Raw genomic sequence first — 27,788 nt, 5'->3', positions numbered from 1 at the left:
CACGAGGGCGTGCGAGGGTGAGGCTTTCCTCACCCTCACTTCACGATATTTGAGGTGAGGGCCAATTTTTCTGGTGATGTTTGAGGTGAGGTGAGGAAAATTTCAAAAAAAATTTTTGAGGTGAGGGGAGGTGAGGAAAAATTTTCAAAAAAGTTTTTGAGGTGAAGTGAGGGGAGGAAAATATTTTTAAAAAATTTGAGGTGAGGAAAATCTTTTTTAAAAATTGTGAGGCGAGGAAAACTTTCAAAAACATTTTGAGGTGAGGAAAACTATGGGAAACTTTTTTGAGGCGAGGCGAGGGAAAATTTATGAACGCGCACTTTATGAAAACTTTTCCCGCGCGTACACGGGATATCTTTCCTTCTTTCCGCAGCTTCTGTCTCTCATCTGGGCGGGGACTGCCCTCCTCTCTCGCCGCTGATCTGACGCCCGACTTTGCGCGTCATTCGCATACCCGCAACTGAACCTCAATTTTCGCGCAACTTTTACGGGTTTTCTGTGATTGACTAGGCCAAATCCTCCAGCAAGAAGAAGAAGAAAAAAAAAGAAGAACGTTACATTGACTAAGCAATTTCATGAGTTCAATTTCGAAAATGTATTTCAATGGCAAATTGATGAAACTATTTGTATTTGGTGACAAACTAAATGTCCAGAAGAAAGTTGTTTACCCCATATTTTTCCGTTAAGCCGTTTTGTTATAATGGTCAAATGACAGGTTTCGTGCCGCACCCTATATGCACTGACGCTTGAGGTATATGCATTTACATTGGCAGTCACTCAAAGCCAACGCGCATCGAATACACAATCTTCACATCGAATACACAAATAGCTTTAAACAATTGAGGTGAGGTGAGGTGAGGAAAATTTCGATTTTTTTAGGTGAGGTGAGGAAAATTTTTCAATAAAAATTGAGGTGAGGTGAGAGGAGGAGAATTTTTCAAAATTTTGAGGTGAGGTGAGGAAAATTTTTCAATAAAAAATTGAGGTGAGGTGAGGAAAAAATTTCACAATTTTTTTAGGTGAGGTGAGGGAAATTTTTCTCCCAGAAAATTGAGGTGAGGGCGAGGCTAGTGAGGACAAACGCCCACCTCTGCTGACGCCCCATGGGGGAATGTGTGCGACCGGGGCCGACTTCTAAGGGAACTGCGCTGACAGATGTCTGAAAGCGTCCGAAGAAAATACAGGAAAAAAAAAACACCAGACAGCACAGCCGGCACCGCGGGAGTCGAACCCGGGTACCTCGTCCCAGTGTCGACGACCTCTTCGTTTTTGAACATCGTATCCCCACCACCACCCCTAATAGTGCTGCTATCTGCCACTTTGAGGTCAAGAACAACAACATCATCGAATCCACCTCAGTTATGTTATGGTTAACCATAGTTATGTATGATATCCGCTCGACAATCTCAATACAAGCTCTTGAGTTAGCGAGTTAGTTCTATAAATCTGGAGAGCCTAGAGGCAGAAAGCTTAACTATATATACTGTCCCTTATGCTTATTGTTAGTGGGCTGTACCGCCATTTTCTCGAGCTCCCTGACTCACTGTCGCTGATATTGAAAAAAAAAAACAAAAAAAACAGGCAAACAAACAAACAAACAAAAACAAAACCTAAGGCATTAAAACGGACTAGAGAATTCATATTTACTATATAGAGGTGAAAAAACTAAAGTACACGTTGCGCTTCAAAATGGTAAATAAATCAAGGAAATAAACCAGGACCATGACAGTAAACAAATTAGACCAAATAGTATAAAACTGCTCGCAGGTGGTACATATATAGGCCGTGAGAAAGTTATGACGTCAGTGTTTCTTCCTTTCAGCATTTTTCATTTTCACGGTTTATTGATGGATAATTAAACGAATCGGAAATTTCCAGTTTCATTTGACGATTTGAGAGCGCCAATTACACCCTCCAACCATATCAAATAGAATAGCCAACGTAGGCAACGCACAACGTATTACTGTGTTGCCACGCTCTACCTATTATTTTTTATATTAAATCTATCTTGATGCCTGCGCGTCCAGTAGACTCGTAACAATGCATATGCGCAAGAGTCTTCCCCGTCACCGCTTTTTACTGCTCCTTGTATAAAGCAAACTGATGTGGCACCTCGTACTTGTACTGGAGCGACTGGTCCACGTACTTGTTGACCAGGATCGCGAACATGAACTGCGCCATCAAGTAAACGAGAGCCACTTCGCAGACGCGTGACCAGAAGTAACCGGTGAGGACCCGGCAAGGCATGGGCCAAGTCTGAGCCAACATGAGGTCAGTCTTCAGGGTTATCCAGAAGGCGACGCTCAACAAGAGCACGAGGCCCAAAGACGTCAACGAGTGCGACACGTCGCCGTAGACGGCCTGCATGTACGCCACCAGCGTGGACGCTATCCCCAGATGCGTGACGAGGACCCTGTTGTAGCCGTTCGGGTCGCCCAGCAGCAGCATAAAGTTCATTAGCGATAACAGCGGGCCGCCGATGCAGAGAACGACACTGGAACGAGCCCAGTCCAGCAGGTGGACGCTCCAGACGATGAGCCAGGAGAGCATGACGAGTCGACTCAGGTGTAGCACGTACACCACTCGGTAGTGGGGCCTCAGCACGGTCATGAGCTGGAACGCGCTGTAGTAGATGCAGACCCACCCGTAGACGCGAAAATAGTAGGCTTCTTCCAGCGGCATCAGCACTGGCCCCTCTTTGCTGTCCGTTTCCTCTTCCAGTCTGATCTTGCGCAACCAGAAGAAGCCGCATACTACATATAGCGCGTTCACTAGCGTATTAAACGGCATTTTGATGAATGGCGGCAAGCGGTGCGCGAAGACGCTGGGGTATTCGCCGAACATCTCGAAATCGACCTCGACGTCATAATCGTCGAAGATGCCCCACGCTGCGAGCGTGCATATGATAGCGTATCCCACGGTGACGTTGAGAACCGGCAAGAACTCGGTGAACACATGCCACATGTTTGGGGAATATTATAACGCGATAGGCACGTTTCAAGACTGCCCGATCATAGTCGGACAGATTCTAACCTTTTTCGAATATGCCGCCTTGCAGAGAGGGAGAGAGGGAAGCAACGACATCCGGGCATCTCGGTGGTAGTTGCAGACCGCACTCACGTAAACCCGTAAATAATTTTTTATTTTCAAGTACGCGCATATTCCTCATAAAAATTTAACCAGTATTTATAATTGCGTATTATGTAAAGAACCATGCACGTTTTGTGACAGTCTACCGGTTTCTGCTCAGATATTTCGCGTTGTTTATCATACGGGAATTTGCGTCTCTTCGCCAGCATTGTGGGTATGATTCAAAATGGCGGCACCCATATTGAAGTGGAAGCGGGTGACAAATACGACAGGCCCTGCTCCTCGGCCTCGTCATGGCCACCGAGCTGTCGCAATTAAAGATTTAATGATCGTCTTCGGTGGAGGTAACGAAGGAATCGTTGACGAACTCCATGTCTACAACACATGTAAGTTATGCGGAGTAGCTTCTCATACCGTGCAGCATACCAATATGGCGACCTGTATTGTCTTTGAACACACGCATGCAATCATCCGCTAAAAATGTTTATGTAGTATTGCTTCCAAGTCAGGCGGCATGGAACGCTGTTTTTACCTCTTCCGCGCACTGTGTTTATGTTATTTACACTTTTGCTGGTCGTGTTTACGCTTTTAAAAATTTACTTCGAGCATCTTTTCCAAGATGGCGGCGCCCTATAGGCGCAATGGGAAGTTTTATATCCGGCATTTTGAGCGATCAGGCAGTGTAAAGCGTTCGATACAACGGGAACTAATCGTGGGTGCAGTCGTGCAAATACTCGATTCGCCTCACGATTTCTACGACGTATACTTTTTCTACGAGACGATTATCGGTCGGTATAACAGACAGCGACCTCGGCAATATGGCGTCTGTCTGTTCGTAACATGTTCCTATCGTCAGGGCAGGCGCGCGCCAAGGAAATCTGCGCCCGACTGATTAGCTTTGACGTCTGATTCGCATACATTCCTCCCTTGGACGTTTCAGTGGGGTGCGCGCACACCATGTCTGTTGGTAGTGAGGGGTTGTTTTCGTTTGTGAGTGGCGATGTCTGCATGTAGTGTCTCCACAGGAGCATTTTTTCGTTCAAGGCGCTCCATTTTGAGAATCCTGTGGATAGGCTTAACTTGGCGCCACTTTTTCTAGCGTAGTGGTTGCTTGAAAAACAAACAAACTAGAAGTGCGGTAAACGGCAGTCTGCCCGAAAGCAAGGTCGTGTAGTGCTGATGAAGTTTTTATGAACTACAAGGCGGTTGAACAGCTTTGGCACTGGCAAATACGTACAGGCATTGAGTTGGGCGTGGTGGTCTGCTATTTCGCGACTGTTGGCAGGGCGGGCAATGGGCGCCCCGGTCTGTTGCGTCAAAAAGTCGCGCGCTGAGGAAGAAGAAACGGCTAGATCTTTCCTTAATACTTCTTTTTCACTAGACTTTATTGGGTCCTAACTTTTAAACGTAATAAAAACTAACGAAGACGTAGCTCGATTGCGATTCTAGTTGAACAGCCGTGGTAGTAGAACTTTTTCGGTTTCGGTATACCTTAACAAAAAATTGCAGACGACAGATTAAAGTTGCAGGACTAGGAGTGGCATGTCAAAATTTTATGGAGATAGTTTTCCCAATAAATTTATCGTTACTGTGTAGTAATCTGTGTCTGTTCTTTTTCTTCTGTGTCGGTTCTCTCTTTTTCTTTGTTGTCTTTCCAAAAATGAACTGAAATCACTTCGGATTGCCATGGCCCATGAAGAGAGTGTTTCTGATACACTCGATAACATCACAAGAAGAGGCTTCATAAATTATGTCACGTGCGACGCTACACAGTGAATGCAGAAGTTTCAGTTGAAATACAGGAGTGAATTTTACAAGAAGTGTGTGTTTTACAATAAAGAAGGTAGGAAATTATAGGAAGTAGCATCTTCCTGAAAATGAGATCACCATTCGTCTCTGTCCAGTTCTGACGTCATGCAAATATCCACTTTGTCAACATGAAAAAAACAATTGAGTTAAGGAGAAAGGACATTTGGGGGGGATCAGCAAATACCAGAGCTTAGTGCCCTTGCAAAAACTAAGATGTTCATGTCAAGTACGCACCAGCTTGTTTCCATACCATAATTTTATTGAAATCAATTATTTATTTTGAGGATCATACACTATGGAGCACAAATGAAATTGAAATTTCTTTCTGAGCGCAAGTGCTCGACGTCCAGTGTTCACATACACTGCTAATCGTGGGGAACGTCCTGCGACAAAGCCACAAGACATTCCGTAGCAGACGACAGGAAAGATGCCGACTGTCGTCTGCTAAGTGCGCAATGCGCCACTCCAGATATTCCGCACCGTGTGAATGCTCAGCATAACGCGGGACGGAATCTGGCCTCTGTGAGCAGTGTTTTCTCTTTTTCTTCCATTAGAATCTTCCGTGAAGACGTCGCTCGTGTGAACGTACAGCTTCCAGCGAGACTGTTTTTGTTTATTTGCAGCGACCAACCAATGGTTCGTGCCCCCCGTGAAAGGAGATATCCCTCCAGGGTGCGCCGCTTACGGCTTTGTCTGCGATGGCACCCGCCTGCTCGTCTTCGGAGGAATGGTGGAGTATGGGAAGTACTCCAATGAGTTGTACGAGCTGCAGGCCAGCCGATGGGAGTGGAAGCGACTGAAGCCACGACCCCCACGGGGGCCGCAGGGGCCCCCGTGCCCCCGTCTCGGACACAGCTTCACTCTCATCGGGAGCCGGGCGTACCTCTTTGGTGGTCTGGCCAACGACAGCGACGATCCCAAGAACAACATTCCCAGGTACGACGATGATGATGATGATGTTGAAGGGGGGTGGCCTCGACTGAGGTTTCATGATAATGTTGAAAAAATTGAAAAAAAATCTTGAAAAAATTCCTAAAATTGAAATTTTATTCGCGGTTATTATTGGAACAGAGCTCCGATTGCTTCACTCAGAACAGCAGAACACCATTCTAGAAATTTACGGTGGTCAGCGTAATGGCAGACGACGGATCTTCAGAGTACGAGAGACTAATTTCACTCTGAATATGATGCACGTGCGACTCTGTTGTCCTCCACCAAGCTTCACCCGAATCTCTGAATCCATGTCAGCTTTAATATAGCTGAGCGTTTCTGCTGCTGCTTGCATTCTGAAAGTGCCTCTGTGCTTAGCAGCCCAAAAACAATTCAAAGCTCTGCTCCGCCTGTATTTTCTCTAGTACGGGTGAATATTCCGCGACACAGGAGACGTTACTGCCTGTCCATGAGTTCCTACCTGATCACTTTGTTTAATAGCTCCAGCATGCTGTGTTCAGAAATCAGATATATGTAATAATAATAATAATAATAATTTTTTTTTTTTGTTAGTGCCCAAGAATGGCCGCTAAGGCCATGCTATTGGCGCATATAATACACATAATTCACAGTGGATACAATACAGACATAAATGCACAAATAATTATGTGCAGACATATATATAATATACAGTGGGATACTAACAGAGGTACTGTCAGGGACACTTCTAACTTTCTACTCGTTTCCGTGGCCGCGCTCCGATAAGCGCCACGCTAGCGGCCAAGGTCGCAAATAAAAAGTGGGCTCGTCCAGGGGTGGCCGGGTGCCGACAAGATATCGCATTGCCCCACGAAGGCGTTGGAAGGACTGAGTAAAAAACAATAAAGAAAAACGTAACAAGGGAAAGCAGACGCGATAACAAAGCGCGATCATCTTGCTCCTTACAAAACAGGGCACGGCAAGTGACAACAGATTAAGATAGTGATATAATTCTCTCTCAAACCGTCTGCTTTCCTTTTGTTACGTTTTTCTTTATTGTTTTTACACGTTCTTCCCAACACATTCGTGCGGAAATGCGATACCTCGTCTGCACCCGGCCACCCCCGGACGAGTCCACTTTTTATTTGCGACCTTGCCCGCTAGCGTGGCGCTTATCGGAGCGAGACCACGGAAACGAGTAGAAAGTTAGAAGTGTCCCTGACAGTACATTACAAACATAACTTGCATACGTACTTACATATTTACAGACAAATATACCAACCTTCTGAATGGCTTACGCTTTACGGGACTCTGATTTAAAATTAGCGAGCGAGCAAAGTTGACCATGTATGTGATCCATGCAGGTACCTCAATGATCTGTACACCCTTGAGCTGCGTCCCTTCTCAAGTGCCATGGCCTGGGAGATGCCCCAGGTATTTGGACAGCCTCCTCCTCCCAGGGAGTCCCACACTGCGGTCGCCTATCACACCAAGGACGGGCGACAGGCCAGGCTTATCGTGTACGGAGGCATGAGCGGATGCCGCCTGGGGGATCTCTGGCAACTGGACGTCGGTAGGCTCGTCGTTTCGTTCTTTGAGAGCCTTAAAACGGCACCGAGGCTAAGAACGTGTCTCGTGGCAGAATGAAAGAGAACAAATACAAGAGGGACAGGGTTTAAACAATTCACAGTTCGTTGCACTACGTGCTAGAGCCCCTAGCTTTCTGCAATTCCTCAAAAGTTTGCAGAGTTGACCTCGCAGAACCTGCTGTGCCCGCAGAATTGTCAGTTTTTTTTTTTGCGGAATATTCGATGTGGTGCAGAATTATTTCGGTCGATCTGCGACGTTTTCGTGGGTTATTTATTATTTATCTATTAATTTTATTATTTATTAATTAATTTAATATTTATTCATTCATTTTTATTATTATTACACTCAGAGCAGAAGCAAGCAAGGCATCGGGGTTAAACCGCGTATGAGTCGCGACTTCAACAATAAAGGCAATGAAGGCACTGATAACGCCACTTATAATGGTGTCATCAGCGTCTGTGCACTTAAACAGACGAAAGGAAATTCGAAGACAGCAACGTGCAAAGAGAGATCGTACACGGTTGACTCTAGTCTTCTTTGCAAAGATACAAAAGGCTGGAAAAGCGTGCAAGACAGCTCGGTACGCAATCTCGGGAGAATGCTGGATTTCTTTTCTTTTGCTTGTTTTGTTCTTGCGCACAGAATGCAGCCGATTTGTAAGTCCCACTTCGTGGAAGAGTAGATCTTCCACCGCAGAAAGTTAGGGGCCTCACTAAGCACGAAAGAAGCCACAGTTGCCCTTTCCCTCTTCCCTACTCCTCCAGAGGAATGACAGTAAGGGGAGGCCTCTGGTGGGTCCCCGCAAACGATTTCCCCTGACGATTGGACATACACGTCTGCGCCACCGTGTCTCGAGATGAAGAGGGAAGGCATGAATTTGCATTTTCCTTCTGGCTTAAATCTCAAACAGTGTCGCAGACGAACCCCTGTTCTGTTTGTACCGCTTCCAGAGTAATAGCATCTTTCATCCCGAGATGAGAAATGCAGTGATGGCCACTAATTACTTCTACAGTAGTGTAACTATAACTACTAACTACTTCGCGATGGAGTAGTCTAACTAGTAGTTCAACTACATTTCAGGGGAGGTAGTTAAAACTACTTCTTTAACTACTGAAATGTATTTTAACTACATCTCTAACTACTTAACGTTGTCCATCAACACCAGTCCCCTTCTACAGTGTTCTCGGACACCTAAATATGATTCACAAGCAGCGATAAAAGTGAAGATTTAGTACACATGCACGGCACAATTGCTCTACACCTCCGTTCTCATCAAACAAGTAGCTCGAGGTAAAAGTCGGAAGCACAATCGTGCCGTAAAGCTTGCGGCAAAATCGGAAGTAGTTGGCGCCTGCAGTAGCCTAACTACTGTAGTTAAGTAGTTGAACTAGTAGTTGCACGCTACATTTCGGCAAGTAGTTGATAACCACTTTTTAACTACAATCAGGTAGTTTAACTAGTAGTTTAACTACACGTAGTTAACTACTGGCCATCACTCGAGAAAATGTTTGCGCTTCGGTGCCCCTTTAAAACTTCGCTCGCGCCTCTCGTGACGTTTTTTTGCTTTCTGCGTCTTCCGCCCAGAATCCATGACGTGGGCCAAGCCCGTGGTGACCGGCGTTCCGCCGCTGCCCCGGAGCCTCCACTCCGCCACCCTGATCGGCCAGCGGATGTTTGTCTTCGGCGGGTGGGTCCCCCTGGTGATGGACGAGAACAAGGCCTCCACGCACGAGAAGGAGTGGAAGTGCACCAACACCCTGGCCTCTCTGAACCTGGAGTCCATGAGCTGGGAACAGCTGGCCATGGAAGTCTTCGAGGAAGCAGTCCCGCGCGCGCGGGCGGGGCACTGTTCCGTGGCCATCAACTCGCGCCTGTACATTTGGAGCGGTCGGGACGGCTATCGTAAGGCCTGGAATAATCAGGTGCGTACCCGCTCCGTTCCCGGGCCCGCGCTAATTCCCGCCCCGCGTAGGTGTGCTGCAAGGACCTGTGGTACCTGGAGACGGAGAAGCCTCCGGCTCCGTCCAGGGTCCAGCTCGTGCGGGCCTCCACGGCGACGTTGGAGGTCTGTTGGGGATCCGTTCCTACGGGTAAGCGTGTGTGTGTGTGTGTGTGCAGGACGTATTGGTGCTGCCCTTGCAGGAGTGCGGGCCTCTTATGACTGGTGTAACTAGTGAGACGCTTTGAGACGTCAGATTTTGAAACGAAACGACGGAATATTGTGCTGTTCGAGCGGATTTTTGTCGGCTTTGACGGTCATTTTGCCCAGCGAGATATTCTTTTGCGATGAATTCTATTAGATAAAATGGTTAAAAAGCAAGCAAGCTGGTGGCTAAGATCCATGACGAAAAAGAGACTTTGAGACTTTTTGAGACTTTGTCTTTTGTCGTCTGTTTTTGTCTTTTTCCCAGTCTCGGGTTTTCGTCATGAATTCGATTATGTTTGCTTGAGGAAAATATGCGTGTGAAGTACAGTAAACTCCCGATAACTTGGAAGTCGTAAAGACCGGAAAAAATTTGGAGTTAAGCGAACAGCGAAAATTACGTTGCCACGATGTTACCACAATGCGCTATGTTATGAAACATAATAAAAAAAGCGTTACTACAGTAATAGGGCTCGTAAACAATTCCGAAGCTATTTATTTTTTAACATCCAGCTCCCACTCCAGCCAGCTCTCACTGGCGTTGTGAAAGAAGTTTCGAACGGGAATGTTTTCGACGGCTCAACATCTGTCCTCTCCAAACACTGGAAACGCGCGTCTATTTCTGCCGCCCGCTCACGACGTCGTGTCGGGCATAACCGAGTGAGAATTGGCCCTTACCATAAGCTTGTACATACAACGAGCCATGGAAGATGCGAGCTTTCGGCACGCTACACTGAAAAAGTAATAAACAGTCGTAATACGAGGGATTTTCGGCGTGTTCAACCACCTGGTAATTGTGGCATGCTAATTTAGACGTGCTTTGAAATGGTGTCAAATATGTTCTGTGGGCAATGAAAAAAAAACAAAAAAAAACTAAGAGGGGTGGGTGAAATGCGGCGCTTAGGATTGCAAAGGTTCCCGAACTCTCATCTATGTCAAGTGCTTTCTTGGCGTCCAAACCTGCCAGATAGGAGCTGTTTTTGACGCGCACTGGACAGAAAATTTTGACCGAACCGTCGTATCCAGTACATGCATCCTACCTGTCTTACACTTCTCGTTTCTGCCTAAATGTCTTCCTTTCGTGGGCGTATCCATCCCTTTATGCGCAACGTCTGATTCTTGACAGCGGACGCCTACTTGCTGCAACTACAACGTTACGACATGCCTCCCGCAACGAGCATGGCACCCTTGGCTACAACACCAACCAGCACCCCTACGCCTGCACCTGCGCCAGCTCCAGCACCTGCACCAGCACCCACCATGCCAGCCCCGGTTGTTCGTCCACCAGTAGTGACTCCCCCGCGCGCCCCTGTCATCTTGAAGCCCCCTCCGACCACCCCTGTCGCCAGGGCCCCCGGTGAGTTGCAAGTGAGACCCGCAGCGTGCTTTGGGCATGCTCAATTTGTGCTGGGGTGTCCAGGTACTGTGACGCTGGTGAGGACAAGATCCCCTGGGGTTGCGGGTCAGCAACAGATAAGGGTCATAGCGACCACTCCGACGGGGCAACAGGTGGTGAAGACCGTCACCGGAACTCTTCCCGCAGGAGTGGTGAGTATGGCCCAGGGTGAAGAAAGCCCGTATAAGCTTCTTCGAAAGTTAAATGAACCAAGAAATGGTGGTATCTTGAAACCGTGCTTCATAGGATATTCAAAAAAGTTGCACGACATTTCCCAATTATTGTGCTCCATAAAAGATTTGTCATATACTTTGCGTAAACGATAAAGATGCAAAACTTATACCAGGTGTTTGCACTCTGAAAGCAGTTCGTGCACGACACAGCGAGCACTTTCATTTTGATTGATTTGTTAAAGGGGCACTAAAACGCAAAAACAAATTGCTCTCGAATGAAAGTCTGTGTTTCAATTACTATTGCGGTTCAGACAGAATTAGTTCACACAACGCTACCGTTAAGAAAAACTCGGTGAAAACAGAGCAGTCTTTGGCAGCGACAGATGCAACCCCCAGGATGCAGACACTGGTGGCATCCAATGAGAAAGCAGGAGAAGCGCCACCTAGCGGACTCCAGCAAAAGCACTCGATGAATGACAGTAACGGCAGACGACAGGTATATTTTGCGCTGACCTGAAACCAACGCGAAACTTCTCCTTCGTGTGCTCAAACAGCAACAGCACTGCTCGATTCCACAGGGCACATCTACAGCGGAGAAGAATATTCAACGTCTAGAAGGGGAAGAGGAAAAAGATACTATCGCAGGAGTGGCGCGAACGAAAACAACGGAGACATCGGGAAATGACACGCGAGTTAGGTTATTTGTACAATCCTTGAAGCGTGTCTCGCGGAAGAAGGCATGAAGCAGCTTGACTTGTTCGCCGGCAATCATTCTTTCCTCCGCCATTTTGAAGACCGCGACACTAGCGCTCCTACAGGTAGTTGGAGAGGCGAACAGTTTTGAGTGTAGCTTTGTCACTGATTGAAGGTTTTGAACTGCGATAATGAGTACGAAATTAATACAGCTCATAACGTAAGTTGAAGTAGAACTTGCGTTTGCATTTTAGAGCCCCTTTTTAACCATGTGGGGAAACCAGTGCACTTGTCTGGACTTTGTGACGAAACTCTCTGCCCCGCAGCAGGTGCAGCAGCAGCAACAGCCGACGTCGACCGCTCCGCAGCAGATGTCCGGAATGGCAGCCCTGGCTGCGGCTGCAGCGGCTACGCAGAAGATCACCACAGTGAGCACGGCCGCCCCGACGACCCCCCAGGGCATAAGGGTCGTTTCTCCGTCGGTGCTGGCGCAACAGGGGGTCAAGCTGAGCACCATTCAAGGTGAACGAAGGTCGCGGATAGCGTAGGGGCCGTTGTAACGTAAGTTGTCTCGAAGGTGGAACCACGCAGACCGTGAGGCTTGCCGCCCCCGGCACACTTCTCAAGACCGCGGGGAAGCAGATAATCACCGTGCAGAAGGGCAACACTGGTGCCGCTCAGCCTCAGATAGTCACTCTGGTTAAGACGACCCAGGGCGTAACGTTGGCAACAGTGAGTCTCTTTTTTTTTTTTTTTCCCACCCGTTGAGGCGTTGTGGTTCACGACTCTCGTCCGCAGATGCCCAAGGTGAGCCTGATACAAGGCAAAGGCGGGGCGGTCCAGGCACAGCAGATACAGGCAAGTCTGAACGTGTTTTCGTATGGAGCAAGCGCACGCGTGTGATGAGACACGTTTGGCTGATGGACTCACGGGGGATTATTTACGTGAATGCGTTTTCGTACATTTGTTTCCCTGCTTGCTCCAAAAATATTGATAGAGCCTGAAGTTTTAGGGTCTTACCCGATTCTTCCCCGAATTTGGAACCCAAATTGAAGGTTCACCCTTTAGGGTGAACCCCGATTTTTACCTGGAAAATTCTCACTGGGATGTCTGGAAGAATGCATTAACTTACTTGTTTGGCAGCAAATGCAGTTACATCACCGTTTGCACCAACCCATTACAGTTAGTTTGAGCAACTGAGCCCGATTTCTCCCCGAATTTAGCATACCGGGAGTTTTTTCACCCGAATTTGCGTGAATTTAGTGCACATGTTTATTTACCCGATTTTTACCCCCCGAATTTAGAAAAAAATATTTCCCGAAAACTTCAGACTCTAAATATTGACCAGGTGCACGGTAGTTTTAGGTGAAGGCACAAAGTTCATGTTGTGAATCTGTGCATCTGATCGCATTGGAATGTGTAGAGCCTGAAGTTTTGGGGAAATATTTTTTTCCTAAATTTGGCCGGTAAAAATCGTGTGAATAAATGTGTGCTTCAAATTAGTGCAAATTCAGGTAGGGAAAACTCCCAGTATGCTAAATTTGGGGAGAAATCTGGCTCAGTTACTCAAACTGATTGTACTGGTTTGGTACAAACGATGATGTAACTACATTTGCCAAATGAGTTAGTGTGCTTTCCTGCTGACTTCTCAGTGAGGGCAATTTGTCGGGTAAAAATCGGGTTTAACCCTAAAGCTTCAGGCTGTAGCAATTTTCTATGTGGGCCATGAGATCCATTAAAAGAATATACTTTAGTTTCAGTCCATCGCAACCAATGAAATCCATTCATTCCAGTCATACCAAAGGTCTATTCTCAGGTGCCGTTCCCTCTCTTTTAAAATAGAGGACTGGCGTTAAGTGAGCTCCGATTGGTTCAGTTTTTAAGCCCTGCAACATTTTTACAGCCCGTAAAAGGACGCCGTATTTACCCGATTCTAACACGTGCACCATTTTAGCAGCATCCGAGCATAAATGTAGCTAACGGTAAAGGACAGGAAACAGACGTCCGTTTGGAAGTGTCTGAAACACATCAAAATAGCCATGTACATCCTGATGTTCACCTGCTCAGCTAAGCATATCCTCAACGTCCACGGTGAGGAGAGGGGAGAAGGGCGTTAAAGAACACGGGGCTGCACTTAGGGCATCCTCTCGGATACATGTTTTAAGAGTCAGTGATGGCAAGCAATATCAAACTGCTCAACACATTCACGCTAGCGACATTGCCTGCAGAAGTGGAAGACTCGAAAAACGTCACAGCTTTCCGAGCACGAGTGCTCAACGTCCAGTATGCACGTACGCTGATAGCCGTGGGGAATATCCTGCGACACAGTCACAAGATATTCCGTAGCAGACGACGGGAAAGATGCTGACGGTGTCGTCTGCTAAGTGCGCAGTATGCCACTCCCGGTGTTCTGCACCGTGCGAATGCTCGACGTGACGTGGGACGGAACTTCGTCTCTGTGATCTGTGCTTAGGCTTTTTCTTCCGCCGGAATATTCCCCGAGCATGTCGCTCGTGCGAGTACAAAGTTAGTTGAATTCCACGGCGTCAGGCGGGGCTTCGTCGTAGGCGTTCGTAGCCCTTTTAATGGCAGCGATGTTAACGAATCTGATGCGCAGGGCAAAGGCGTGATACCTCAAGGAGCCACCATCGTGAAGCTGGTGACGACGCAGGCTGGCGGAACAAAGCCCACCGTGGTGACCGGCAGTCCGGGCGTGCAGAAAGTAATGACAACGGTGCTGCGTACAGTGCCCTCTAATCTCGTGAGTGTCGCCAAGGCAGGGGCCACGGGCACCACCACCCTCTCGCCCGCGCCTCGACAGCAGACCATCGTCATAGCGGCTCCCAAGGGACAAGGTATGTTGGGGACAGCAGTCGATGGGGGGTGTACGCAGCTGGGCGTTGAACCAAAGTTTGTCGGGTCAGACTCAGCCCCGCAGCGAGGTGTGCGTCGGTTCAAACCGGTTCATGAAAACGTCACCTGGTTCAAAACTGTTTCGCTGAATGAACCATGTGTAGTAAATCGGGCACTATAATCCCTGTTTGAGATGTCATCAGGGGAATTCTCGGGTGAAACGGAAGGCGTATGAAGCAACACCCCCCAAGCCACTGCCGTGACACTGGGATGAGACACAAGAATCCTTATATTTGCGCTCGGAACCGGGGCAGTGAGTGACCGCAGTGTTCGAACACATGCCCGAGCTCCATAAATGCTCGCCTTTGACGCCTGCAGGAGGGGGATCATAGAAGGAGGACAAGGGAGGCAGGTTAGGTTAGGTTGGGTCGGGTTGGGTTGGGTTGGGTCAGGTTAGGTATACATCTCGGCCATGTAGGTAAGGTAGGTTGTCACGAATAGCTCCCTTCGATGATATTACGATTCACTTTTCCGACGTTTTACCAAGCATGACAAGTTGAAGGACAGCGAGGATTTCCGGTACATATTAGGTTTTAGCCGAATTCTTGAAAGCTTGTTCGGAGGGGAACTATCGTGAAAAGTCGGGTTTAACGCGAAAACGAAGAGCTCTACCAATACAGTATCTATTAGAGTCCGGAAAACACTTGTTCCACGTTCGTCCGTGTTAATGGGAACGCTACTTATGCTACCGCAGATTACAGGCGGCTCTATCACAAATGAGCAGCAAAAGTCCACTCGGAGTGACGTTAAAAAATATACTGCAGTTCAGAGGACACCGGATAGGCGGTTTCAACGTTCTTGAACCGTTATTTGAACCGGTAATCTAAATTTCTTCGACCGGCTCCGTTCCGGGTCAGCTGGAAGATGGCGTCAGCAATATCGGTTTGACACTTTGGTGCCAAGGTCCTCTGACGATCGCTGGTTCATGGCATCTGTAACGCAAAGGAAAACTTTCCTTTTTTTTTTTTTCATAGCTGCAAAGACAACATCGGTGCTACCAGCTGGAGCACAGCTCAACACAGTGACTACTGCAGGAGGTGTGAAAATGATAGTGGTGTCATCCTCTGGGCTTACTGGACAACAAGCGTTCACCATCATCACAACTGCTGCACCGACACGTAAGATTTGTACTTCGGTGCACTTGAGGAGAATCTCTTCGAAATAGGCGTAATAAATGTACAAGGTGCGGAAAGGTGCAGTGCCGCGTGAAATTAAATGACGAAGCGAAAAGATGTGCTTGCACCATGCATTAGATCACAGGTTGTGAAACCACCCTTGAACAGCATTGGAAAGTCTTGTGGAGAGCCCCAGGGCCGGACCAACGTTGGCCCGGCTCACGTACTTGTAGCAGGCCGAGCCACTTGAGTTACGGTGGCGTCAAGGGGGAGGAGGTGAGCAGCTCATTGCAGAACCGGGGAAAGCAGTCTGTGCAGCTCAGTTTTTGAGAACTTGAGCATTGTAACCTGCACTGCAAGGTGTGTTAAATGCTTACAGGCCATATGAATGTTGCTCAGCAAGTTGTTCAGCTCTCGGATAACGAACGGAAATTTAGAAATGTTCATCTCTTAAACATCCATTAAAGCCTAAACTTCCTCAGCTATAATGTTGGACGCCCTTCGCATGGCGTTCTTCGAGAAAAAAGAAAAGCCGCAGAGTACCTTGTTCCGAACACCCCCCAGTCTCTCGCATTTCGGGGTGCACCGCAGCACCCTAATCGTCACTACAGCCAATATTGGTGGGAGTTAAGATAGTGACATAATTTAATAATAATTTTAATTAGGTAACGCATCGTTACCTAATTAGCCAAGTATCTAATTAATTAGGCCCAATGAAAAATTAGTACTATACACGGCTGCTAACACCATTCACGTAGAGCGCTCCATCTTTCTTTCGTAAATCCTGGCGCACATTGGTTGAGACACATTTTTTAATTTTTGTATATTATTTTATTTTTATTTTTATTTATGTAGTTTTGTAGGCACGGTACTTTATCGCAGCAACCCTGTGCGACCCCGCGAGTCTGATGATGTGTGTGCCGCGTTGTTTCAGGAACTCAGATGAGTAGTAGCGTATCATCACCCATCACCATCACCATGCCGAGCACCCGGACGCTGCCGGCCAAGGGCACCATTCAGCTTCAGGGGGCGGGCGCCCAGCAGGTGGTGGCGCTGCCAGCGCAGGGCCTCCTGCCCAGCGGAGCCATCACCATCCAGAGCAAGCCGGGCACATCGCCCGCGCAGAAGGTCCTCACCATCGTGACCACCACGGCGGGGCCGCGGACGGCGGGCATCACGCGGCTCGTGCAGAGTGGCCAGCAGCAGCAGCAGGTGACCGTGGTGAGCACCCAGGCGCTGAGCGGCCTGCCCATCTCGGCCACGTCCACGGCGGGGGCCAAGGTGATGATAATGGCCAACCAGAGCGGGACGCAGGCCGGCGGTGTGACGTACGCCACCATACCAGCGTCAGCACTTCGGCTCGTAGAAGCGGCGGGTAAGGGGGTCTGTTTCCTCCGTTATCTCTAGAGCCCGAAGGTCTTTGGGGAAATTTTTTTTTTCGAATTCGGGGGGGGGGTAAGCATTGGCGGTGTAATTGTTTTGCTGCCAAACAAGCTAGTGTTTCAGTGAGGGCATTTTGCTGGGTAAAACTTGGGTTTCACCCTAAAGAGGCCACTTCACTTTGGGGCGCAAATTCGGGGGAAGAATCGCGTTGTACCCTAAAACTTCAGGATCTAAGTATCTTTGTGTACAAGCTTTTTTCTTTCTTTTGTCAGATACAAGAGGCCTGTTGAGAGTGTCCCTCAACTTGAAATTACGACTCAACCTTCTCTTTCTAATGTTAGCTAGTGTTTCTGGAATTCACCTTGCAACCTAACGTTATTGAAAAAGAAGAACCGCGGAAGGCAGTGTAGATGTTTTAATCACCTTAACAGGAGTCATGGAAAGATTTACTTTTACTGTACCCACTAATTTACTATATAACTAAGGTCCCTGGTTGTGTGCTGCGACAAATTCAAAATTCTGCGGCACCGACTCGTAAATTCCGCGATTTTCATGCGGCTAGCAGGGAACGGCTGCTTGCAATGGGGAAACACCTTATTTTCTCGGATAATATGGGAACAAAAATATTTTATAAAATTGCAGATTGAAAGCACTGTTGTGGCTCAGCATTACATACATGATATCTCGTGTTCTCCTCTAACAAAAACGGAACTTCTGTCACCTGCAATGATTTTATATCTGCTGAAAGATCTTTCAGCATCTACAGAGTTTATAGGAAGATTATAGGAGATTATAGGAAGGAGCTTACAATACATGCCCTGTGGAAGTTACAGGACATCCCTTTTTTTTTTTTTTTCTCTCTGTTGTAGGCATTATTTAGAAGTCTTTAAAGGCAAACTCCAGGCATCAAATCGAAGTCCCCCACTGCCACCGTTAAACTGCACACGGGAGGGGCGCCGCCCCTTCCTCAGGCGAAGTATGCACAATAAACTTGAGCTAACGTTATCTTAAGCTAACTACAATCTGTCTGTGCTGGTCCTGCAGCATGATCAGTTTCGTAAAGCAGGCTTCACCTCATGCAGGGAAGCTTTAGGTGAAGCCCACTTTCGGGAGGTGTCGTTCGTATTCGGCGAACGGTCTATGGTTGATTCGTCGAACGGCGGATAGTTGGAAATCCGAATATTGGGTATTTGATTCGCGAATGAAATACTTCGAATGATTGATGTCTGATTCGAATTCGAGAACTCGAATATCCGCACACCCCTAAAAATAAGGGATTCCGTGAAATTCTGTGCCAAACGAAGGATTCCGCGATGTTTTGCAGAATCGCGGGAAACCCGGGGCCCTATATACAGGGTGTATGCTATAAAAGGTCAGTGACATTTTCGCGCGTGACACTATATCTATTTGAGAGACGGACTTGTGCTGCCATACAGTGAATCACTTATGCCAGAGAAACCTACGAAAAAATTGTGGTTACCATTCACTGCGTAATAAGGTAAACACGGCCACGGAAACTTTCGTCTTCATGTGTTTCCTATGCGCAATACCGATGGATGGAGGTGAAAGTTTGCATGGTCATATTTATTTTGTTACACAATGCTAGGTAACCACAATCGTTTCGTAGGTTCCTCTAGCATAAATGATTCACTTTGAGGCAGAGAAAGTCTTTTCGTGATAGAGGTATAGCATCAAGGAGGTATCACTTTTTGCACGAAAATGTGACTGACGTTTTATAGCATACACCCTGTATATAACCAACAAGGCTTAATGAAGACATTAGTTGTCCATTCGCTCCGCCCAACGTAACTTCTACCTTTTGAACTCCCCGTACGTGCGCAACCGTCATGGTGGTTACAATGTCGAACGCTTTTTTTTCAGGCATGGAAAGCAGCAGCGGAGGGGAAACAGAAGAGCAGACCATAGCCGTGGAAGAAGCAGCAGTTCTGGAGGGAGACCTTCAGGCATAAGCCCCGCACTCCCTCTCCCACAGTACCTTTTTTTTTTTTTTTTTAAATATGTTGAATTTGCGCATCATCTCTTTTAGTTGTTAACACATCCGTCATTGTCTTGTCAGGAAGTTATTTGTATATATGATTCTGGCCGCATGTAAATAAAGGTATTGCATTTCCCCTCATCTATATCGGTGTCTCTACGGATCACTCATTTATAGGGTCAGTCAGCTGAACTTATGCGTGGATGGGACACTTCACTCCAAGACGCGTTTTGGAGTAACTGTAATTAATCGGTTTATCGGTAAGTAATGGTAAATGGAGTAACGGTGTTCTGAGGTTCCTCCATGATTATGTTGTTTTATAGAGTGTTTCCCGAAAGGCATGCTCGGGAATTTTGATGCGACCAGGGACTTTCCAGCACCCCTAAGATCCCAAAGAGAGATCTTGAACCCCTGCCTGCGAGAAGAAAAAACCAGGAAAGCTGTAAATATGGATGTCGTACCACACCCACCCCTCCAAGACGAAAATCGTGAGACTACCCCCTGGTAACCCATCAAATGTGTATTGTTTTGGAATTAGAACCTTAAAGTGCTGACAAGCAAAGGAATGCCAAATCAATGAACTTTTTTCACAACGCTCTGCGCATGCTCTATGACTCTGGCGGCGACGAAGGAGGTTCCCTACACATTCAATAGATGGCGCCAGCTGTGCTTTGACGCGCGCGCGATTGTGTTTTGCTGTACAGCCGACAACAAGGGCCTGTTGCTGAGATGATGGTATTCGGCTTTGCGTCACGTGGATCATGACTTTTTGACAGCCAGGGCTAAACCACCATAAAATGCGTCGCGGCCGAACTGGCGTTGTTGTTCCAGAGGAAAGTCGAGAATAGTCTTGCAGCTTTTCGCGAACGCCACCTGGCAACACTGAGCGAATTCTGCTAAAACTATCATGGCGGTTTTGCAGGCTTAGCGCGTTTTATTTGTACGAAGTTTATTGACGTTTTTCGATAATCATGGAATACATCAACTTTCCCGAAAACAGTAAGTACTTCGTTTAATATGTTCGACAGTATGGTTTGAGGTTCCTAGTATCCGTCGTCCAAGCATCACTTTCGTCGTATGTATTGTCAGTGAAGTTTAGGAGGGAAATTATCATATAACCCTTTCGGTAGTGACGACTGCTATTCGTTCAAGATATGCTCAGATGTGCAACATATGCACGAATACGTGCCAAACTAAGGGGGGAAACTCGTGCAAACGGCGGAAAATGTTATTACTGTGTTTGTGAACGCGTACATTTCGTCTCCAAGTAATCTGTCGCGCTAAACGTCTTGTGCAGGTATCTTACAGTCCGAGCTTGCTTTTATGTTACTTTATTATAGCTACTGAGTAACTGTAAATCTTGTACCGTCAGCCGATCCAGCAGGGTCGCAAGAAGAGCCCCAGCAGGAAATGTCCGAAGAGGCACAACCAGAACAGGATGCACCCCTGCTAGCAAACACACCCTTGCAAGACGAACCCACGCAGGACGATATCCCACAGGACGAACTCCCGGCGGACGAAGCCCCACAGGAACAGCCTCCTCAGGAAGAAGCCCTGCAGGACGAAGCCCCCCAAGATGTAGTCCCCGAGGAGAAACCCCTCGAAGAAGAACCCCCACAGGAAGAGCTGCCGCAGGATGAAGCCCTGCAGGAAGAACCTCCGCCGGACGAACCCCAGCAGGCAGAGTTGCCGAAGGAGGAACCACCGCAGGAGGAAGATCATCCCGCAGAGGGCGCTGTGCCAGACACCGACATTCCGCAGGACGCCGGGCAGGACCAGGCTGTTCCGGAGCAGGATCCCATGCAGGAGGCTGCAGAGGACACCCACAACGCCCTGCAGGATTCGTCGCAGGAAGCCATGGACACGACGGAGCCACCAGAGGACGAGGCCATGGCGACCGAGGCGCCCGTAACTGCGGCGGCCACAGAAAACACAGGTGCAGCGATTTTTCCTTTTTCCCGCGTGGGATCTGGGTCTACACAATTTTTGCTTTCTCTCACAGACTCGTTGGCCACCCTGGCGTCGGCGGCCATGTCGGCAGTGACGCCCACACCCAGCGCAAACACCAATGGGATAGCGCCTATCAAAGTGGAAGAGAAGAAACCAGTAAGTGGCAGGGGCACCGCTGGATGTGTGCAGACAGTGTTGCCGGATCTCATTCAGTTCAACTAAGTTTCATCCTTAGGATGTGGAGATGACAAGTTCCCATCCCCAAAGTTCGTCCGATCTCGTGTTTGCCCGAGCATCTGCAACTGCGGAAGCAAACGCTGATCTTTAGATTTTAGTTTATTTAATATTTAGGCGCTTTTCTGGTGAGATTATTAGACCGAGCGGATTGTTGGCCAATTCCGGACATAGTACGTGTTTCGCAGACCGGTTTCTGAACGCGATCGTCCCTTTAAGTTCGTGAAAGAGGTCGGGAGAGCTGATTATGTTTTGAGCTCGTGTCGAGCACAGTTTTGAGGCGCGCACAATTAATGTTCGGCTGCAGTTGAATGTGTCGTGTTCAATTCAGGTGGAGGCTAAAGTGGTGGTTCCAGCCAAGCGTGATGGACTCTGGTACGATGTGGGCATCTTCAAGGAGACTTCATCGCTCGTCTCCCACTTCTTCTTGCCTTCGGAGCAGCTGGAGCGCAAAGATGACGTGAGTTTTGCTCAGCTAGTTTCGTATCGGGAATAATGCTAGCGTATGCGGGTATGGGGCAGGTACATAAATACCAGTGATGGCCAGTAGTTAACTACATGTAGTTAAACTACTAGTTAAACTACCTGATTGTAGTTAAAAAGTAGTTATCAACTACTTGCAGAAATGTAGTGGCAGCTACTAGTTAAACTACTATTTCGAGTAGTTAACTACAGTAGTTAGGTTACTGCAGGGGCCAACTACTTCCGATTTTTCCGCAAGCTTTACGGCAGGATTGTGCTTCCGACTTTTACCTTGAGCTGTTTGTTTGATGAGAACGGAGGTGCAGAGCAATTGTGCCGTGCATGTGTACTAAATCTTCACTTTTATCACTGCTTGTGATTCATGTTTAGGTGTCCAAGAACACTATAGAATGGGATTGGTGTTGATGGACAACGTTAAGTAGTTATAAATGTAGTTAAAATACATTGCACTAGTTAAAGAAGTAGTTTAAACTACCTCCCCTGAAAAGTAGTTGAACTACTAGTTAAACTACTCCATTGCAACGTACTTAGTAGTTATAGTTAAACAACTGTAGAAGTAGTTAGTGGCCATCACTGATAAATACATACATGAGCTAAGATCAAAGCTCTCTTTTATTCACTTAGTAAAACTTTTTTTTTGCCTGATAAAGTAGTGGTCATAGGCGGAGGGGGGATAACACCGTTGATGGCCGTTGCATTGGGTAGCCCCTGCAACCCGTCTACATGGGGGAAAACGTGAACGTGTTTAGCGTGCAGATTCAGGTCTGCACCTCGTTGTGCCTCATAGTGATAGTAGCTCTCATTGATAATGAAGTTTTCCGGTGCACTACAATGATAAAATTGACCTAAACATTGACATAGCGTAACCCGTAATTATAACTAGGGCCCGACTTATTACAGTTGTACCACATCACACCCCATGTTTACCCCCCCCCCCCCCCCATTCAATTCAGCAAAAGCAGGGTTTAACCAGATATATCCCCAAAAATTACTGGACCAGGGGATCCGAAGTCATTCGCAACCAACATGGAACTTTGAAACTTTTGACTTTTGAAACTGTTGTAAATGCATAAATGTGATCATACAAACTGTCGAATCACATTCCCTGTCGCCTCTTATATGCGTGGACTAAATATTGATCATGATGGCAGTTGATGTTCCGAGGCTGGAACACATAGAAGGGACAGCCGGCTAACCTTTTCGGTGACTTCCTTCTTTCTTCGTAAATACGTGTATTGATATTCTGTGTCTGCCAATGTGTCGTGCGTTATGCCGTGCGTTATGCCGACGAAGGTCGATTACACCCGAATCGTTGAAACAAAATATAGCCAAATATTCACCCCCACCCACCCACCTGATACTGCTGGAAAATATGACGCGAAAATGTCAGGCCCCAATTTTAAGCTAGGGCCTGATCTTTTCGGGTTTTATTCTTTCAGCAAAATCAGGGGGGTTAAATATCGGGTTATATTTTGCTTCAATAGTTCGGGTGTAATCGGGTTGAACTGCACCTGATTCAGCCCAATTCTGGTTGAATCACGTTGAATCAGGTGTAAATCTTCGGTTTACAAGACATAAAAGTGGCAGCAGGGTCTCTGGTTTGACAGTCTCTGTGAGCCTATTTATGCATTTACAACACTGTTTCAAAAGTTCTGCGTTACTTACGATGACTTTGGATCCCCCTGGTCCACCAGTTTTCGGGGAAATATCGGGTTAAACCCCGTTTTTCCCGATTTGAATCAGGGGGGTAAATATCGGATGTGATCGAGTATAACCCTAAAAAGTCAGGCCCTATAAAAAAAAGCATTGTCCCCGTGTGACACCGCGGATGCAAAAAAAAACACGAGATCTCGTTGCAGGACGTAGACGTGGTGTCTGTGCCGGACCACTCCATGCTGCAGAAGCAGGAGCTGCTCCCCGGCACGGCCTACAAGTTCCGGGTCGCCGCCATCAACGCGTGCGGCCGCGGGCCCTGGTCCGAGGTGTCCGCGTTCAAGACCTGCCTGCCGGGCTACCCCGGGGCCCCCTCGGCCATCAAGATCAGCAAGGGCCCCGACGGGGCGCACCTCTCGTGGGAGGCCCCCCAGGGGAGCGCGGGGGACGTGACGGAGTACTCCGTGTACCTCGCGGTCCGGTCGGCCACCACGGGGGAGGGGGGGATGGGCCCGGCCAAGACGGTCACCTCCAACCCGTCGCAGCTGGCTTTCGTGCGCGTCTACTGCGGCCCCCAGGCGGCGTGCACGGTGCCGTCTGCCTCCCTGGCGTCGGCGCACGTCGACACCACCAGCAAGCCCGCCATCATCTTTCGGATCGCCGCGCGCAACGACAAGGGCTACGGGCCGGCCACCCAGGTCCGATGGCTGCAGGGTAAGTAGGGCTCTTTGTTTTTGGGGTGTTACGATTTCTTTTTTTTTTCAAATTGGGAGGGGAAAATCGGGTGTAATTTACGAAATTCGGGGAGAAATCGGGCGATACGATCCGTTTGGTGTGTCATCGGGGAATTCTCGGGTGAAATGGAAGGCGTATGAATCAGGGTGTGTAGCAACCTGGAAAATGGGAAATTGTCCGGGAGTTTGGCCAAAAAGCAGCCGAAGTCGGGGGGCAAATCGCAGACAAGTGCTGTGATGAATCGCGTGTGCCTACCGCCGGTTGAGCGGCGATGCCGCAGCAACATTGCCGCGAGTAGCAGTTTGCCAATACGTCAAGCTCTGAGGCAGAAAAGTGAGGGTGGCCCCTCGCTAATATACTTAATAAATTGTCTGTTTGATGAGGGGTCTGTATCAAAACGTACAAGCAGGCACCAAGTTCCGTTTGAAAGGTGTTGAGCCACAAATACAGGCAAAAGGCTGCCGGTATCATCTTCCTACCGGCAACCGGCAGAGCGAGCAAATAACCGGCCGTGCCGGTATAATACCGGCCCGGTGGCAACCCTATTCACCGCCCGGGTTTTCTCCCAGTCTGTTTCCCGATTTCCTTGTCCCACACGTGACCTAAGCACTAGAGTAAGCATCGAACCGAGGTCGTACGGAGTGACCTTTTTTGAAAGGGCAACTAGTTGCAGTGCTGACAACAATATGGGACGCAAGCGAAAGCTGCCCTGCGGCTACGTCGAGGAATACTCAGATTTCGAGGAGTTCACATCGGCCCGCGATCGCGATGGAGAGGTTGTCGTACGTAAGTACTGCCGCATAACAGTGAGCACTACACGCGGAAAAGGTGCGTTTGGAATTGCGGAACACCTCAGAGTCGTACGAAATGTATCATTAAGCTCATGTCTTTTTAGCGTTGAAGCGATAAATGTGACTACTGCGTTTTTTTCTGTACAACTGCGTGAGTCGTCAGGTTTTCTCCAAATTTTGCATATTAACTGAGCTGTAAATCATACACTCCGAAAAACTCTGTTTTTGGAAAAAAACCATGAACTCCGAAAAACATCCTCCGGTAACGCCCAGAAATGAACTCCAAAAACCCGGAACCCTAGTTATATAATGTAGGTCGTGGTTCATACGTGCACAGTTCCTACGACTGCCACTGGGTGGAGACACTAATGGCGGTGCCCATTCGTTGTTTCGCGTTTTTGTGTATATCTAGGTGGCGTTGACATCACTTGTGAAACAGAGCCATTTATAGGGAGAGTTTGGCCATTCTTTGATCTTATGCCGCCTCGTGGGTGGAGTCGTCGTTGTGCCGCCCAAAAAGTCTTAATCCAAGCAGAATCCGCTTATTAGCCATCTGGTGCGCGCCATATTGGTGCTGTCCGTCAGCTTTGTTATCGCAATGAATGTAATCTACAGGAAGAACCGGTTTATGACCCACAGCCGCCTGTGATAAGCTGGGGGCTTTGTTGCCAAACTGAAAGAGTTCAAGGACGAAGGGCTTTCGGAGGACAATGTACGCACGTGTCTTTCCGCCTTCCATCGTAAACAACGATCAGCATCAACGTGGCGTCGGCGACCGGCTGACAACGGGACAACAATAGAGCACGGTGAGGGAGGTGGCTCAGCCGTGACGTTGCAATGACGCGCTTTGAGTTAGGCTCCTCCTAATGGCCAAACTCTCCCTATAAACGGCTCTGTTGCGAAAGTCGTCGCGTCGTGCCTGACTAAAGCAACTCATGAGACACGTATTTCAGATGGGATGAACGCCACACCTGGCCGCGGAAACATTGGAGCCAAGAGGCCCGGCGACGGGTGAGATGCGCGCCGTTTTCCTCCCATCGCTCAGGCTAACTCCTCCTCCTCCCATTACAGGAAAGTTGGCTCCTCCAAAAAGGTGAAGAATGAAGAGACTTGAATGGCCCGTTGGATCTGAAGTTTTCCACCCTCTCCAGAACCGGCAATTTCATCTTTATTCATATACATTGTTTTGTTTTCCCAACCGAACATGTCTGCACACTGTACAGCAACCATTTGACGAGAATGTCGTGTTGACAAATAAACCCACCCCCATTACGAGATGTTGCGGCCTCTTGGGGGCTCTATCGGTAGAGCATGAAGTTTTGGGGTTTAACCCGACTGTTCCCCAAATTTGCACCCCGAATTGAAGGTTGCTTCCTAGGGTGAAACCCGATTTTCACCCGGTAAATTTCCCACACTGATATGTCTGTAGGAATGCGTACTATCTTATACCCCTGTCACACGGGCATTTCGATCCTTCTCGAATCCGATCTGCATTGAACTTCCCGAGCACGCTCGAGTTTTGACGCTGCTACACGGCCACTTTCAATGCGCATTGAATGGTTGACATGTGCAAATGAATAAACGGAACTCATTAATTTCGCGTTTCCTATATAACAGCGATATTAGTGGTAATTTATCGTATACCGATGTAAGCATCATTTGTAGCTTCGCGCGTATGTCCGTCTTAAGTTATGACAGTTCACCGGGGTCGAGGATGCAAATGGCGTCCGTCGATCCGTCTTGAAATTCTCAATCCTGTTATGGGAACTGTCTTGAGTCAAGGAGGATCAAAGTTCGATCCTGCTTGGAAGCGGCCGTGTAGCACCATCCGATCTGCATTGGGTTCAAGCAGGTTCGGTCGAGCAGGATTGAAAATGCCCGTGTGACAGGGGTATTAGTTACATTTTTCACACGGTAACTTAACTTGTAACGAGTTCTTTTTGACGGGTAACTTGTCGATCTATGATTGGAGTTGGCCACGAGCGATCTGTTCACACTGCGGTATTGAGAATAGTTATTTAATGGCAATGAACTGCAGTTTCGGAGAACTATCTGCCAGCCCCCTCGAGCACGCCTATGCAGAACTCTGAGAATAGTATGTTCCGCGAATTACTTTAGCAAGGGGTCAGCGGCTGCTTGAAGCGGGAAGCACTTTATTTTATTGGATAATGTGGGTACAAAAGCTATTTCATAAACTTACAGATTGAAAGCACTGTTGTGGCTCAGCATTACATGATATCTTGAACGTGCTTTGTTATGTCAGATTATAAGCCGCTGGGCGTCAGGCGGGAAAACCAGTGGAAGTCTATTGCGGCCCGTGGTCACTCTGAAAGGCGAGACAAGTAGGAAGTTCCCTGATTGGCCAGCTGGAATGCATAAAGTTGCATTTTTATTGGTCCTGTCAATTTGACCTGCAATGTGTGTGGCCAGTGCTATGTGAACTATCTCAAACTGTGCGTTCTATGGGGAGCTACTGCCACATCACTCTCGATTTTTTGGACTCCCGTCTTCGATTGGGCGAAGTGGACTGTGAAGAACTGTATCAAATTCTTGAGTCCTGAAAGCTGAGCACCTGGGAACAGTGGGTCCTAATAGTAGGTTATCTTCATGGGGATCAACGAAGCTTTGGTTGCACATTTAATACCCCTGTCACACGGGCAGTCTTCAATGATCATTGAAACCAATGACCACTGAAAATGCCTGTAGTGACACCAAGCGTGTGACGCGTCAAC

At 47.9% G+C, this 27,788-nt stretch overlaps 2 protein-coding genes across 2 annotated transcripts; one reads left to right on the top strand and one right to left on the bottom strand.

Moving 5' to 3' along the window:
* Positions 1–1,629: 1,629 nt before the first annotated feature.
* On the bottom strand, positions 1,630–3,108 carry LOC135389834 (transmembrane protein 187-like). Its single transcript, XM_064619870.1, has one exon. The coding sequence runs from the start codon at positions 2,962–2,964 to the stop codon at positions 2,077–2,079; it is 888 nt and encodes a 295-aa protein (XP_064475940.1). The 5' UTR covers positions 2,965–3,108; the 3' UTR covers positions 1,630–2,076.
* Positions 3,109–3,305: 197 nt separating this feature from the next.
* On the top strand, positions 3,306–26,331 carry LOC135387715 (host cell factor-like). Its single transcript, XM_064616813.1, has 21 exons — positions 3,306–3,476; positions 5,523–5,835; positions 7,173–7,381; positions 8,983–9,320; positions 9,371–9,488; positions 10,668–10,898; positions 10,962–11,089; positions 12,130–12,325; positions 12,381–12,535; positions 12,602–12,661; positions 14,421–14,658; positions 15,691–15,834; positions 16,766–17,206; positions 19,096–19,178; positions 19,292–19,301; positions 20,583–21,146; positions 21,213–21,316; positions 21,726–21,854; positions 23,737–24,244; positions 26,010–26,067; positions 26,128–26,331. The coding sequence occupies exons 1-21, from the start codon at positions 3,317–3,319 to the stop codon at positions 26,168–26,170; spliced, it is 4,230 nt and encodes a 1,409-aa protein (XP_064472883.1). The 5' UTR covers positions 3,306–3,316; the 3' UTR covers positions 26,171–26,331.
* The last annotated feature ends 1,457 nt before the right edge of the window (positions 26,332–27,788 follow it).

This window comes from Ornithodoros turicata, chromosome 3 (genome assembly GCF_037126465.1).
Source record: "Ornithodoros turicata isolate Travis chromosome 3, ASM3712646v1, whole genome shotgun sequence".
Lineage (NCBI taxonomy): Eukaryota > Metazoa > Arthropoda > Arachnida > Ixodida > Argasidae > Ornithodoros > Ornithodoros turicata.
Note: the sequence above shows the minus strand (reverse complement) of the source record. Positions and strands in the feature narration are given on the sequence as shown.